The following is a 15,098-nucleotide window of genomic DNA, read 5'->3' on the forward strand; positions in this document are numbered from 1 at the left end:
GGCCAATAATGTCACTGAAGATGGTGTTCAGAAAAGAAAACGTTTATATTATATTTTTTATTTTGAATTTCTTAAAAATAATAAAACTGTCATACAACTTTATACACTTCTTTGCCTGCCAGAGAGTTTAGTGTTTGCCAGACACGTGGCAACGCTTCAGTTCTGTCAGTTTGTTGATGTTTGGCCTCCGTGACTGAGCAGTTGAAACCTTCAGGATTGCAGCAAGGTGTGCGTCGGATAGCTGTGTTCGGTATTGGGACTTGTTTATATTCATTGTAGGGAAAAAAAGTGATGTTGCCTCCGTGGCTGACTTTGCCCGGCAACTAACGATGCTGCCTCAAGGCTGACTCTGCCTGGCCACTAGTGATGGTATCTCTGTCCCTCTCCCCCAGCCAATGGCAGCTGCGGGGGGCGGCGCCTGCAGCAGACAGAGCCGGCAACGTGGTTGCATGCATCTCTCCTCCGCGGGCCGCAGTGGGGAGGGTCTCTGGCTGCAGATGGCCCTCGGGCCAGGACTTTGAGACCCCTGATCCAGAGTGTTGATCTCTGGGATTTTCAGTGCGGGACTGCTGCATGAAGCGGAGTAGCTACTTGTTATCCCTTGGAATTTTTCTAAATCATTTAGCCCACTCCAGGTGAGGTGGGCCTACCTCTCTGCAGCAGCTGTCAACTTCCGCTGGCCCTGTGGGAACTTCTGGGAAAGGGCAGAACCTCTGGGGCAAAAAGATGGCAGGATACTTGGGCTCCAAAGCTTCGTTTTAAAGGCTGGACACTCTTGCATCCTGACCCTTATTTTGTAGGAAAAGAGACCCCAGTGGCTCAGTTACCTGTTAACCTCTACCAGTGACGTAGCTGCTGTTCTGGTTGATGGCCGCTTCCCAGCTGGAGGCAGCATGGGGATGCTGAACTGTCAGATGCTAGTGAGTGGTTTTTTGTTGGAGGCTACTGAACTGTCCCATGAGCTGACTCAGGATTTAAATGCACGTCTTTGAAGTTAAAAGGTGACTAGTGCGTAAGCCCCCTTTGAGTTTGATTTGACGTTTTGTGGTGACCCAATACGCTACAGCAAGGTGTGCATTCATGGTCTAGTCGTCAACTCCTCCTGAGGCCGAAGGTCAAGTGCAAGAAATGAACACGCTGTTGTGACCCTAGGGTGTAGCTGCTGCAACTTTAAATAAGCTGCCTCCTGCATCCTGGCCCCAACAACTGGGATGAGGGGACATGGTGATTGGGGGGCAGGTATCTCTAGTCAAGAGGGTGCTCACCGAGTAGGAATAAGGCGCAAACAAGCTCTCCGTGAACACTACTTGGCCAAGACATGGATTTAGGGTGTGTTGGGTCCTCTGGCAAAGGTGTGTTTTAAGAAGGGGCTTCAAGAAAGAAAAGGGAGTGTGCATAGTAGACCAGGGAGGGGGTTCTAGATAGATGGGGCCACTTGGGAGAAGGGCATAAAAGAAACTTGGCTATTTCACAGTTAAAACTTTGTGAACTGTACTAGACAGAAATAGTTTGTCTGTGTTTTTTGTTTTTTTGGTCTTCCTCCAGGATCTCAGTCTGCCCAATGGCACTCCTGTAGATACTTCCAGCCCAGCCTCCTCCTCCTCACTGCTCAACAGACTGCAGCTGGATGACGACTTGGATGGGGAAACTAGAGACCTCTTTGTCACTGTCGATGATCCCAAAAAACACATCTGTACAATGGAGACGTACATCACGTACAGGGTTACAACAAAGGTACCAGGCAACTTTTGAACGTGTTACCCTGAGAAAGGAAAGCACTTGCTATCTTTTGGGTGGTTGTTCCTTTTTGGGGGGGAGGGGAAGGTCTCTTAAACTCCAGCACAGAAATAGCAACTTAATTTGTCCCTTTTTGTCAGTTAATGTGCCAAGGATGTGATTGCTTTCAATAGACTCATTGAAGTGTGGTGTTTGTTGAAACTATGCAAAACTGTTAACATCATCCTAGATTTTATCTTTAGTAGCTTTTTAAAAAATTGGTTAACGGAGTTTTTTCAAGAAACCATTGATTAACTCTGCTAGACTGACTTCATTAGTTTAAGAGTATCAGATTACCTCTTGTATAACCTGATTGAGGTGTATAGAATCATGTTTCAAATATAGCTCAATTTTCCTCTCTGTAGCAGAGAAATATTCCCTCACTGCTGTTTTCATAATCTCTCACTTTTTTTCAGCACTGTGCCTCCTACTATATTGCTCCTGCACTTGGGTGACAACTAAATGTCTCCATGTGCACTCTCCTCTGAATGCTGCTTAAAATTCACTCTCTTCCTTTCTGTAGTCTCCTCTGCTGTCCTAAATATTAGCCTTGCCTTTACTTTTCCACATAGGGTCTTTGTGATGTGTTAGAGAGGTAATGGACGGTATTACATGAACTACTCATAACAAGTGTGGTCCAGGAATGCTCCTGACTGCAAGGAAAGAAGTATATACTACGGAGTTCTCTCTCTATGTATAGCACATTCATTAGTCAGATGTCTATACGCTAGTGAGAAGAAATACACAGTTGGACTAAAAGATAATGGGAATAGAACCTTCTATGGGATTGAGAGGCAGACTGCTACGGGTGGGACAACAACTGGAATCTTCGCAGTTGTGTAACTCCCAAGAGTCAGCCAATCTATCTCCCAAATTATGGGTAGGATGTGTCCTTTGTGTGGCATGAAGATACTTAAACCAATACAGAACTATGGCTAGAGAAACAAAGGGAGCCATGCCTTCATGAGAAGGAGATGGCTAGGTGATCTGAAGAGTTTTTGTATTTTTTTTTTTTTCTTTTCTCTTTTGGGGAACATCTTTGGCACTGCCTTTGGTATTTCAGTGGTGGCACTAAGAGGAAGGCATATGCTACTGGAAGTCACTGGGTTGTATGTGTAGAGGGGAAAAGCGTGGCCTTGCATTGACCACATAGACCACCTCAGAGCCAAAAAGCTTTTGCCAACTTTAAAGGGTATAGAAAGAGGCTCCTTCACTTACCAATCAAAAGTATTGGCAGATGACAGCACAGGGTACCCTGTGCCCTTGATCTGTCTGCCAGTGACCAAAGACTACTCTGAGGACTAATCAATCAGTCTGATTTACGTCATCTACTCCTTCTGTTAGAGGATAAATTTTTGGAATTAGTCTTAATATTTCCAGCTGAGTCGTCTCATGATTATTCCCTGTATACATGTATGGGCACAGCAAGATTTGAACGGAATAAACCAATCCCTTGAGAATTATGTTTCCAAAACATAAAACAGCCACTAGGCTTGTTGCTGTTGATCTTACTTTGAAGGCTCTCTGATACTGCCACGATGGGCAGCAGTATAAAACTCCGAGCAACAGAACTACCATCAGAGGCATTTCTAAGATGGATGAGAAACTTGGTTTACCTGGTTGAAAGGCTAGCTAATGGAAATGCTACAAAAACATCAAACCCATATAGTTTCAGTACTTCAGCAGCACTCAAAGTTTTAAGTTTTAATTGCAAGTAGAAGGGTATTTACCTTCACTTTACTGATCATGGAGAGAAATGAAGCACAGGGCGTGTGAGCGCTCCAAAGTCTCGTAGGAAGCTTGTGGGAACAGAACCCAGATTTGATTCAGTCATGTGCTTTATTCCACGTGGCCGTGTCTGCAATCGCCGCCTTCTGCTCTCCAGCTAGTAAGTACATCCTTCCCTTAGGTAGTGTACGCCTCACAAAGGACTCGTAAAAGCCATTCTTGCAGCACCAGATTGATCTTTCTGCCTGGCTTTTATCTTGAAAAATTTAAGGCCTTGTCTACTGGAAAGACTAACTGGAGAACCTCTGAAACCTGAGGAGATGGAAACTGAAAGCTGAACGAAGAGGAATGGATATCTTAGATTGGTCAAACAATAATAATTATTTCTGCTAAAACTCCTTTTTTTAAAATTCCAGTGCCTAATGGATTGTGGAGACAGAATGCCTCTTAAGAGTCAAAATCCTCATACCTTCAGTTAGGGTGAAAGGTTTATAATGCCCATTTTTGGGGATGGGAGAAAATGAGTCTGACCTCTAGTAAATCCAGGCTTGACCACCTTTCTGAGGCTTTAGAAAACAAAAAGCAGCAAACCTATCCCTTCTCTCTAGGTCATAGGGCAACCTTTCAGGCCTTTATGCACTATAGAGAAATGATGACCATGACACCAGATTTATAGACCTTCTGTGGACCACCTTTCTGATGCGTGTGTCCAAGAACAACCCGTGCTGCTCATACTGCAAAAAGTACTTGGGATACTAAAAATGCTCACAGTCCAGTGGTTTGAAAAACTAAACCAGACAGCTAGTTCTTATTATAGGAATTTCACTTTAGTGGTGAAGCTGATACACGGGAGGCTAGAGAGTTTGGCAAATAGAATTGTTCTAAACAAATCAAGCTGTGACTGTTTCTAATTTAGAATGTGCTGGAGAGGAGTGTTTACCTTACTGATTTCTTTTTTAATAACTTGCTGGTTAGAAGATGCCAAGGTGGCATAGATAGATGAACAAACATGTTTTACTGCTTAGTTCTAGAATCTCCAGTATGTTTCTCTCCTCTAGCCTGACCAACTTATTGAGGTTGCTTAAGACTGACACTTACATGAATAACTATCTGCCAAGGGTTAAAATGTTCCCAGTGTCTACTAGATAGCATGTGTGAACTGGAAAGTAAGCTGCATCTTACTGTGTCCTGGATAATAAAATCAGCATATTGATAGAATCATAGAAGATTAGGGTTGGAAGAGACTTCAGGAGGTCATCTAGTCCAGCCCCCTGCTCAAAGCAGAACCAACCCCAACTAAACCATCCCAGCCAAGGCTTTGTCAATCTAGGCCTTAAAAACCTCTAAGGATGGAGGTTCCACCACCTCCCTAGGTAATCCATTCCAGTGTTTCACCACCCTCCTAGGGAAATAGTTTTTTTCCCCCCCTAATATGCAACCTAGACCTCCCGCACTGCAACTTGAGACCGTTGCTCCTTGTTCTGTCATCTGCCACCACTGAGAACAGCTGAGCTCCATCCTCTTTGGAACCCCCCTTCAGGTAGTTGAAGGCTGCTATCAAATCCCCCTCCCCCATTCTTCTCTTCTGCAGCCTAAATAAACCCAGTTCCCTCAGCCTCTCCTCATAAGTCATGTGCCCCAGCCCCTTGATCATTTTCGTTGCCCTCTGCTGGACTCTCCAATTTGTCCACATCCTTTCTGTAGTAGTGGGGGTGGGGGGCAAAACTGAACGCAATGCTCCATATGTGGCCTCACCAGTGCCAAATAGAGGGGAATAATCACTTCCCTTGATCTGCTGGCAGTGTTCCTACTAATGCAGCCCAATATGCTGTTTGCCTTCTTGGCAACAAGGGCACACTGTCGACTCATATCCAGCTTCTTGTCCACTGAAATCCCCAGGTCATTTTCTGCAGAACTACTGCTTAGCCAGTCGGTGCCCAGCCTGTAGCAGTGCATGAGATTCTTCAGTCCTAAAGGCAGGACTCTGTGCTTGTCCTTGTTGAACCTCATCAGATTTCTTTTGGCCCAATCCTCCAATTTGTCTACGTCACTCTGGACCCTATCCCTACCCTCCAGCGTATCTACCTCTCCCCCCAGCTTCCTATCATCCGCAAACTTGCTGAGGGTGCAATCCATCCCTTCATCCAGATCATTAATGAAGATGTTGAACAAAACTGGCCCCAGGACTGGCCCCTGGGGCTCTCCACTTGATACCGGCTGCCAACTAGACGTCGAGCCATTGATCGCTGTCCATATCAGGTTGATCAGGCGTGACTTGCCCTTGATGAATCCATGTTGACTGTTCCTGATCACCTTCCTCTCATACAAGTGCTTCAAAATGGATTCCTTGAGGACCTGCTCCATGATTTTTCCAGGGACTGAGGTGAGGCCGACCGGTCTGTAGTTCCTCGGGTTTTCCTTCTTCCCTTTTTCTAAAGATGGGTACTAATTTGCCTTTTTCCTAATTGTCTGGGACCTCCCCCGATCGCCACGAGTTTTCAAAGATAATGGCCAATGGCTCTGCAATCACCTCCGCCAACTCCCTCAGCAGCCTCAGATGCATTGGATCCGGCCCCATGGACTTGTGCATGTCCAGCTTTTCTGAATAATCTTAACCTGTTTTCATCACTGAGGGCTGCTAACCTCCTCCCTATACTGTGCTGCCCAACAGGCCAGAGCTGGAAGAAAAAAAAAAATAGCATTCTAAAATTGAGCTGGTGCAAGTGATTATATTAAATATCCTCTTGGGGTAAATGGGATGTGGCTGGAAAGCCTCGGTTTTGTGTACAGGACATGTACAGCTAATTACTGTCATAAAGTAGCCTTGACCTTGGCAGAACTGTAATCCTGAAGACAATGACTTAATCATAATTGACCATAGGGGATAGTGGGAGACTGCATCTCTAGGTCTGTCCACTTCCTGACAATGAAAACTGAACTAAAACTATTCCAGCTAATGCTGTTGTCAAGATGACACATTGATCTGATCTCTTCCACTCTTGGAAAGTTTGTCTAGTTAAAACCATATATTCATTAGAATGTTTTTAAAAAGTATTTTAGGAGAGGCACTCTAAAATTTGCCACGGACAGGAATGGGAATAGGGTATGGACAGAAAGAATAGTCCTTAAAAGTGGAAAACGAAAGTTAGCCTGTCCTGAATGGGGTTCTTGTATCCACTAAAAGTGCAACCGTCGGCTTATCCCAGTGCTCTTGTAGAGCTTAGATCTTGTCCTGATATGTATAGATTCCTGGCCCCCTGAGATGTGTCCCTGTTGGCATTCTGACGCTAGGCATGATGAATGTGCTACAGGACATATTCTCTTCCCCCCTGCCCCCACACACACCTCTTCCCCCCCCTCCCCCCCCATCCACACCAATATTGGGAGAGAAGTCCACACGCCTGTTAATTTTAAAAGACATTCAATTTCCTGGAATGTCCCATTGTAGACACCACTCGGGATTGGCAAGCTCCTAGGAACGTGGGACTGGAAGGGACCGCCTGGGTCTTCGAGTCCAGTCCCCTCCTATCGCAGGCAACCCTGTTTTCTCCCACTTCTGTAAGGTTGGGTTGAGCCTTTGAATCCTCTTCAAAGTATCCCTTGTATCCCTGTGCTAAGAGGAGCACTTCTAGTTTCTCAAATATAAAACAGGTGGCTGGTCAAGCTTAAACACTTAATCTGTTCTGAAAGCTTATTCTTCACTACCCAGTGATGGTCAAGACATTCTTCTACTATCTTGTCTTGCTGTGTTAATATGCTGAATTTTGTTAGTATTCATCAAAGGACAAAACCTGCCATCCCAAACACACAGTAGAAGCTGCAGGAATATCTTTCTGGGGCCTTGGCTACACTTGCAAGTTAGAGTGCATTAAAACAGCCCCTGGCGCCCTGACGCCTGAGGGATCCACACTGGCAAGGCACGTAGAGCACCTGGACTCTGCAGCTGGAGCGCTCCTGGTAATCTATCTCCAAGAGAAGCATAAAGCTTTCTGCGCCCTGGCTGAAACGCCCAGGCATCGGTGTGGATGAGGTGTTGCATTACTGCCACTTGACTTCAAGGGATTATGGGATGTTTCCGGAGGCCAATCACAGAGCAGGCATGCGGCTATCCCCTTTGAAAGCTCCGTTTCTGACAGCTGGCATGCTTTTCTGCTCTGGGACAAACTAATGGGACAACCATTAGTGTGGAATGCTCCTGCTGCAGAGGTGTGTGTGTGTGAGTGTGAGAGACAGACGCGGCGGGGGGGCTGATGTTGGGGTTTTCCCCTTTCCCCCTGTTGCTGTCTGAACTTACAAGAGAGCATGCTGACACCCTCTCTGCCCCCCAAATCAGTCTCTCCCCCATACACACAACACACTCCGTCACACTCCACCCCCCCATTTGAAAAGCATGCTGCAGCCACTTGCACACTGGGATGGCTACCACAATGCACTGCTCTCTGTGGCGTTGCAAGAGCTGCTAATGTGGCCACACCACTGCGCTTGCAGCTGACAGCGTGAACACACGGCAGCGTTTTCCCTGCTGCGGTCTCCGAGGGCTGGTTTAACTCCCATCGCTCTACATCTGCAAGTGTAGCCATGCCCCAGCTTCTTTACTGTTCTTCCTCCCCACTTTCCTCCGCACATAAACAAGGGACCCTCTCCTGTGTAATTCCCCAACTGGTGTTTAATCAGTGAGCTGCAAATACATCTGGTCTTCCAAAGCCATGAAACAGAACAAATGACCTCTGATGCCACTGAGTGAGGCATCAGATGCCAACCATGGGGGGGCAGTCAGAATGCATGAACTTCATCTGAAATTTTAAGCATCTTGGCTTCTGGGAGTCTTTTTTTTTATTAAAGGCTTTCACCCATTCAGACTCTCTACCTGTGGAACAATTAATGTAGCAGCTGCAGAACTGTTGCAAAGTCTCCGAGTATAACTTGCAAATCCTAAACAATTTAAGATGAGCTCCCAGTGTAATGCTGTGGCAGAGAGAGCCAATGGATATATAAATGGAGAAGGAGGGGGATAAGAACAGGTGCATGTTTTTTGCTCTTGTTTTGGTTTTTCTTTTAAATCTCTGCATATGGAGTTGGTGAGACTGATGCTGGAATACAGCATCCAGTTCTGGTATACACTTGAAACAATTGGAGAGGGGGAAATGAAGAGCCACAAGTGCTTGTGTGTCTTACAGTGAGGCTTAAAGAGCTCAATCTGTTTGCCTTCTCAAAGATTGAGAGGTGACTTGTTTACAGTGTAGAAAGTACATTCATAGGGAGAAAACATGAGGCCTTAAAGGGCTCTCTAACATAGAAGAGAAAGGTATAACAAAAACAGAAGCTAAAACCAGACACAAGGCACACACTGATGGTGGATTCTCAGTCTCATGCTGTCTTCAAATCAAGAGCAGATGTTTGGACAATAGTTACTGGACAAAATAAAAAGTTAACTGGATGAAATTCTGTGACCTGTGTGATACAGGAAGTCAGACAAGGTGACCGAACGATCTTGTCTGGCCTTAAAATCTATGCATTACCGCGGTGCGCTCAGACGTAGCCTGGGATTCTTTTTCCATCTGACTTTTGTCAAATGGAACTTACTGACACCATGTAAATGTGTATCCCAATGGCACGTCCAACACTCTTCTCTGAAATGATTCAGTCTGCAGGCTCTTCAGTGGGGGTTTCTGTACTCTGCCACATGTGGTAGCCAAATAGGCTATGGCTTCTAGTTTCTTCTTTAGTAGTCATTCTTTTCTCATCAGGACATTGAGTTTCTGTTGGAAGATTAGTGAAGTTATGAGGGCCCTCTGCCTTACGACCCAAGGGACTCACGAGATAGTTGAGCTCTTAGCGCACGCATACCAAAGCCATGCACTGATCAGTGCCTGGGAACTGGGACTTGTGAATAGTCTGGTAGATGCTGTACAAGCAACTCCTGGCTTGCTTACTTGGCTGCAGCCTATCCAAGGAACATATTGTATGCATTATCTATTTGTAGTTTTCCTCCAACGAAATTAAACTTGGAGGTTTTGCAGCGAGGAGTTTCTCTGGTTCAGGTTATTCCTTGCCCTTACTGTCAATGCCTTCTTCATTAGTGGTTATCTGGAAATTGATTCTAGCTCCAAAATACTACAAAATTATGGCTTGAGTCAGAATTGGTTTTGGTGCTCACTTCATTTTGGAGAAATGTCTGCCCAAGGACTGTTAAATTGAGCGATGGTTTTAAGTTAGCTAATTTCTCAGCCTTGCCTAGAAATGAGACTGTACTAAACCTGGGGCTTTGGCAGAGCCCAGCAGTGACACACGCATGTTCTCGCCCACGATTAATCTGTCTCTTGAGTAAACAAGTCATGAGTAATCTTGGTGGGTTTTTTTAATCTTCTGTTGCTAAAAGTATTTCGCTCTCTCTTGGCATGAGAGAAGATTTCATGCAATTTCCCCTCAAATGTGTACATTTCAGTGGGGTTTTTTTAATACTAACTTCTCCACCCCACACATTTCCCCTTGAGGAAATGTTCTGCTCTGCTAACTCAAAGTAGATCTTCAATAGAACACTTATCTGAATAACTAAACTGAGTGTGTTTCCAAATATTTTATCCGTGGTACTTCCATGGCCTGAAGCTGAAAAATATTTTTTGCTCCCATACTCCCATTCCAAGGACTCAATTTGAGGCATGAATTCTGATTGCCAGGCTTGTTTGTTTCTTCCTAGTTTAAGGTAACTAGGCCTCTTTTGCTATATGCTCTAAAATTAAAAGAAAAGCTTTGTTTAATGTATATCTCTTTAAAATTTTCATTCATTTTCTAGGGGATACTGTCTAATCTCTTTTGTTACTATTTCCAGACCACACGGGCAGAGTTTGACTTGCCAGAATACTCCATACGCCGACGGTACCAGGACTTTGACTGGTTGAGGAATAAGCTGGAGGAATCTCAGCCAACACATCTCATTCCCGTATGTAGTAAACCAGGGTCAGCTGTTGCTGAACACTTGTATATTCAGAATGTGTCTGCTTAAAAAAAGTGAATCTTCTGGTTGTTCAGCAGTTATGGATTCAAGGTGTGTAAAAAATGCAAAGCTTCGTTCTATTCTTGTCTTCTAAAGTGAAATGTTCTAACTTTAGAACGCAAAGCAGCACAAAAAGGGCTTACCCTGATCTGTCCCAGCCAGCTTTGAAATTTTATGGATCTTAAATGCCAAGTGCTTGCCCATATGATGCAGCCTAAACCACTAAAGGTCACTCAAGTTTAACTCCGGTTGAAAGGACACCAGTGGAGGTGGCATCTTCCTAGTTTCCCTTATAACATGACACACGTTTAGCCATTTTGTTGGATACCCACCCTATTCTGTTTGCCCAGCTGTTGGCTTCCAACAGCACTGTCCATTGCCAATGCATTCTCTCTATGGCATCGCTCCTCCAGGTTTCCTTTGAGTGGGAACACCCTTCCCTATGACGTACTTAGATATTATAACTAGTATTTAAACTACATGCTCTCTCTGATTTGCGTGTGTAAGGGGTTATAAAGAAAACTCCCTACTCACTCTGTTCCGGCTGTTCATGCTATTTGGAGGACTCCTCTTACAGGGAAAGGAACTGACTGTTCCAAATTTTTAGAGGAGGCCTGTGGCTTGATCAGTTGTGTGCATTCACTGCTTGAGCAGACAGCTGGGCCTCTGTCCACTGAAAACTTGGCTAAATAAGGCCCTAAATAATTATCCCTCTCTCTGCAACTGACAGCCTTGTTACTCTGTGTTTGTGTGTGGTCTGAAAGGATTGGTGTCTCCTTTCTTCCTCTTAACGTAGTAGCTGGTTTTCACTCTGGGCCTTTGAGGATTATAAGTAAGGTTGCATGAACTCCTGTCCTGACTGGCCACAGGGCAGACTGATGTAAAACATTACTCTTGGTGCGTATAAGGCACGGTTAGCAATGTGTGTTCCCATGTGCTTTGTTACTCATAGACTTTAAAGGGAAATCCTCCTGGAGCAAGGCTGTGTAAGATGCTGAGTGAGCCTGTGTGTACCTAGGAAAGCTTGCTTGTGAAGAGGCTTTCCTTCTGATTATTTCCTGTCTTTTAAATAGTAGTAATCGGCTCCCCTCTAGTTATCTAAAGGGCCACTAGAACCACTCCTTACATCCATTATGTGATACCTCTATCTGGACAATGAACTAAAATACCAACTGTTTAACTAGATTAAAAAAATCCAATCCATCTCTTTTGCACCTTTTTGTTTTTTTAATTTAAAGCACTAGAATAATGCAAAGAAAATCTAGCTCTATTGTATTGCATTTGGGACCAGTGCTGGCAAACCTGCATCACTGCTCCGCCTACTCTTCCTGGGGCCATCTGCGACTCCACCAATGCTAGTGTGGTGTGAAACTCATGTTCAAGTACTGGGCACGTTGCAGATCATCCTGCGGCTCTTCTTGTTTTTAGCAGTAAATCTCAACTTGCTGTTCCCCTAACCCCCTTTACAAACGGTCACTATTTCTGGACACACAATCTGCATCCCCTTGGTACTGAACAACTTTGGCTTCAGAGTTCAGGGCAGAAAAAGATAAGGAGAAAAGGCCTCATGCTGAACCATCAAGAAGCATGAGGCTTGCCTGAAAAAACACTCAATAGTATTCGAAGTCTACTTGATTTCACTTCCCCAAGTGCTTGTCTGGGAGTATGAAGCCAGATAAACTTTCCCTGATAGTAAGAGTGCAGTTGGGACTAAGTCAGCTACGAAGAGGGATAAAATGTTTCCAAATTGGATACAGAGAACTACTGTATATGGTGATGGTCACTCAGCCACTGGCTGCTCCTACACTGGATTCCCTAGCCGCAGTATAGTCGCAAAAAATCTTTCAGCCATTCCCTCGAGGTGAGTTCAGCGTTGGAATGTAGCTCGGGGGGGCAGGAGGCAACAGCACTCAGTGATGATTTTAGTGTGTGCACAGAATGATTTTAGTGTGGTGGTTTTTTGCTCAGGATACAAAGGCATCTATCCGTCATGTCTGTCACTGCCCTCTTGATGGAATTCTAAGTGTGGGTGATTATTGTAGACCTTCAGAAAGGAGTGACAAAGGATAAAACAACAAACATTAATTAGGGTGACCACGCTGGGGTCAAACCTGGGATGCTGGCTGGGTGTGCTGACAGCTGGGGGTGTAAGGGGGCTCATCAGGGTAGAAGGGTTGCTCCTCTCTGCCAAAGGCTTCTTAGCCAGGTTTTCCCTTCTACTAGGCAACCAGCCACCTACTCTCTTGAGTTCTGTGTTCTGCCCTTAGTCTCATGCATTCTTTCCTCCCTCTCTGCCTGTATGTAATGCCCAAAGCCCAACTGTCCCCCTCGGCTGCCAGTCTCGTGATTCTAACTAGACCTGCACAGACATACCATATTATGGGGCACTCTAAATCCTGTAGTATCTCACCCTTGGCCTTCCAGGGCTTTTGAGCCCAAATGTAGTGTGTTGCCACTAGCCCTCTGATTTATTGTAGGCATGTGTTAAGTGGCACAACAGCAGAGGGACCACATGAAATTGGAGTGGGAGGAAACCCTTGGATGGGTTTGTGTTTATCCCACAATTGCTGCACTTTCTCTCCTCTGCCTTAGGGCTTACCTCGTGGCTGGGTGATGTGCTTGGTTCCTTCTTTGTGCAGCTGCCTGTGATGGAATCTAGGGCTTCACAGCTCAGGTGCAGATTCTCAGAGTATTCTAGCATATGTCAAAAGACCTCTGAAAGCAAACAAGGGCGTGTGGTACAGTGTAGGTGGCTGGATATAAGGGTTGTGTTTAGGTGGAGCAGCAGGGAGAGCAAGAAACTAGAAGGGCTAGGTGGACATATGAGTAGCTTGTTTCATTGAAGCATGAGCAAACCAAGTTTCAATACAATCTCTGGCAGCAAACTTGTAAATGAACATCTAGTCACCCTAGCTATAAAGCGCACACAGCCTTTGCTTTAACTTTCATCATTTTTTTTTTTTTTTTGAGGTGATTTTTCATCTAGGTTAGAATTGAGGAAAATATATTGCAGCTTCCTGTATCCCCTCCTGGTGGAGCTGTGTTAACTTACTGCACCTGCCCTTCCTAAAAATTCTGAGTGGGGAAAGGATCTTTGGTAGCAATTGGAAAGGGCTTTCTCCTGGTCTTGTGCACCTTTTTTCCTTCGGGAAGGTACAAAATAAACCTATTAACTCAATGAATAATTGAGTTCCTCCTCCCCAATCCTCTGAAATCCTACTAAGCCAAATTCTGCTCTTAGACCTGTGCAAGTCCATTGAAGTAATTGTTTGCATAGATGTAACTGAAAGCAGAGTTTCGCTCATTGTGCAATACTGCTGCAGTTCAGTATTGAACTGGTCCATTTTAATAGTTGGGAAATCACTCTCATCTCTTATTTACAGACCTGTATCTTTAAGCCCTTTATGTAAAAGGTTTCAGAATTGTATGACTACTTAATTAAAGAACATGGAGTCAGTTTACAGATATCTGAGAATAATTCAATCCACTAAAGAGCAATCGACTTCCAATATCTCTTTATAGATCTAAATATGAAGTACTGCAATCAAGTGACTAAATGAAACCACCACGATTTGCTTATTTTTGCTTGTAATATGATTCCCAGGATCTTTAGACTTAGCTTTTATATATATCTTCTCCATAAAATACATTGTTTTTCCACTTTATGGTATACTGGGTATTGGCAAAGACTCACTGTAATATTTGCAGGACTGTTTTGAAAGTGCTGCTGATTTGCTCTGAGTACTTGGCTTGATTTTTGTCACAGGCACTATTGGCTACATAGTAGCATGGATCCCAACCCTTTGTGTTTATAAATGGCCAATTCATTTGCTGCTTGGAAATTTATGTAAATGAACTTATTGGGAGTGGTCAGGTAAAAATAAATAACATTTGTGGGGAAACATAACTGACCTCGGAGTGCATTTTTAAAATCTTTCTTCGTTTAAAAAGTAAGGGGTTTGTAATGATTGGTCTATGGCTTCTTGTTGCGTTGATTAAATGAATGGGAATCTCATCTATCAAAAGAATCCAAGACTGGTTCAGTGTCCCTCTTCCTCCCCTATTGTGGTGTTTGGTGAAGTTGTACAAACGTATCGCTTAGCTGGCATCGTCGCACTGCAGTTATGAAGTATCAGGAAACTCCCTTTTTTTCCCTCTTCAAGTAACTCATGGATCTTAAAGAAGACTATTATGATCATCTAGTCTGACCTGCAAGAAACACTCCACTGCTCCAACATGCCATTGCATAAATCTAATAAAAATGTAAATTTATGGAATTTCTTGTTGAGATACTTGAAGTAAACCATCAAAATTAGAATCTTTCCGAATTCCTGTCCAGCAGAAACACCTAAGCTTTGATTGTCATAACCATCTGTGGGATGGATCAACTAACCTTGGCAAACGACTTTTTTTTTTTTTTTTTTTTTTTTTTAAATGGTAATGCTTCCTTTGCTGTGGTCCCATATGGTACCTATTAAAATGCTGGAGAAACTAAAGTGTTTCAAAACTAGTAATGGTCTGGCAGTGTTTCCAGTGTGGAAGTCCTTTCACTTCATTTTTACCACAGGTTTCCTCTTTCCAACTTCAGACGGCAAGAAAG

At 44.2% G+C, this 15,098-nt stretch overlaps 1 protein-coding gene across 1 annotated transcript in view; it reads left to right on the forward strand.

Annotated features, from left to right (window-relative positions):
- LOC113405292 (sorting nexin-30) overlaps positions 1–15,098 on the forward strand; it is a 47,631-nt gene that overhangs the window by 7,314 nt on the left and 25,219 nt on the right. Inside the window, exons 2-3 of the mRNA XM_026646348.1 lie at positions 1,546–1,734; positions 10,334–10,444. Coding sequence (XP_026502133.1) covers positions 1,546–1,734; positions 10,334–10,444 — 300 coding nt within the window. The remainder of the gene's footprint in view (positions 1–1,545; positions 1,735–10,333; positions 10,445–15,098) is intronic.

Source organism: Terrapene carolina, unplaced genomic scaffold (genome assembly GCF_002925995.2).
Source record: "Terrapene carolina triunguis isolate 2854851 unplaced genomic scaffold, T_m_triunguis-2.0 Scaffold35022, whole genome shotgun sequence".
Classification (NCBI taxonomy): domain Eukaryota; kingdom Metazoa; phylum Chordata; order Testudines; family Emydidae; genus Terrapene; species Terrapene triunguis.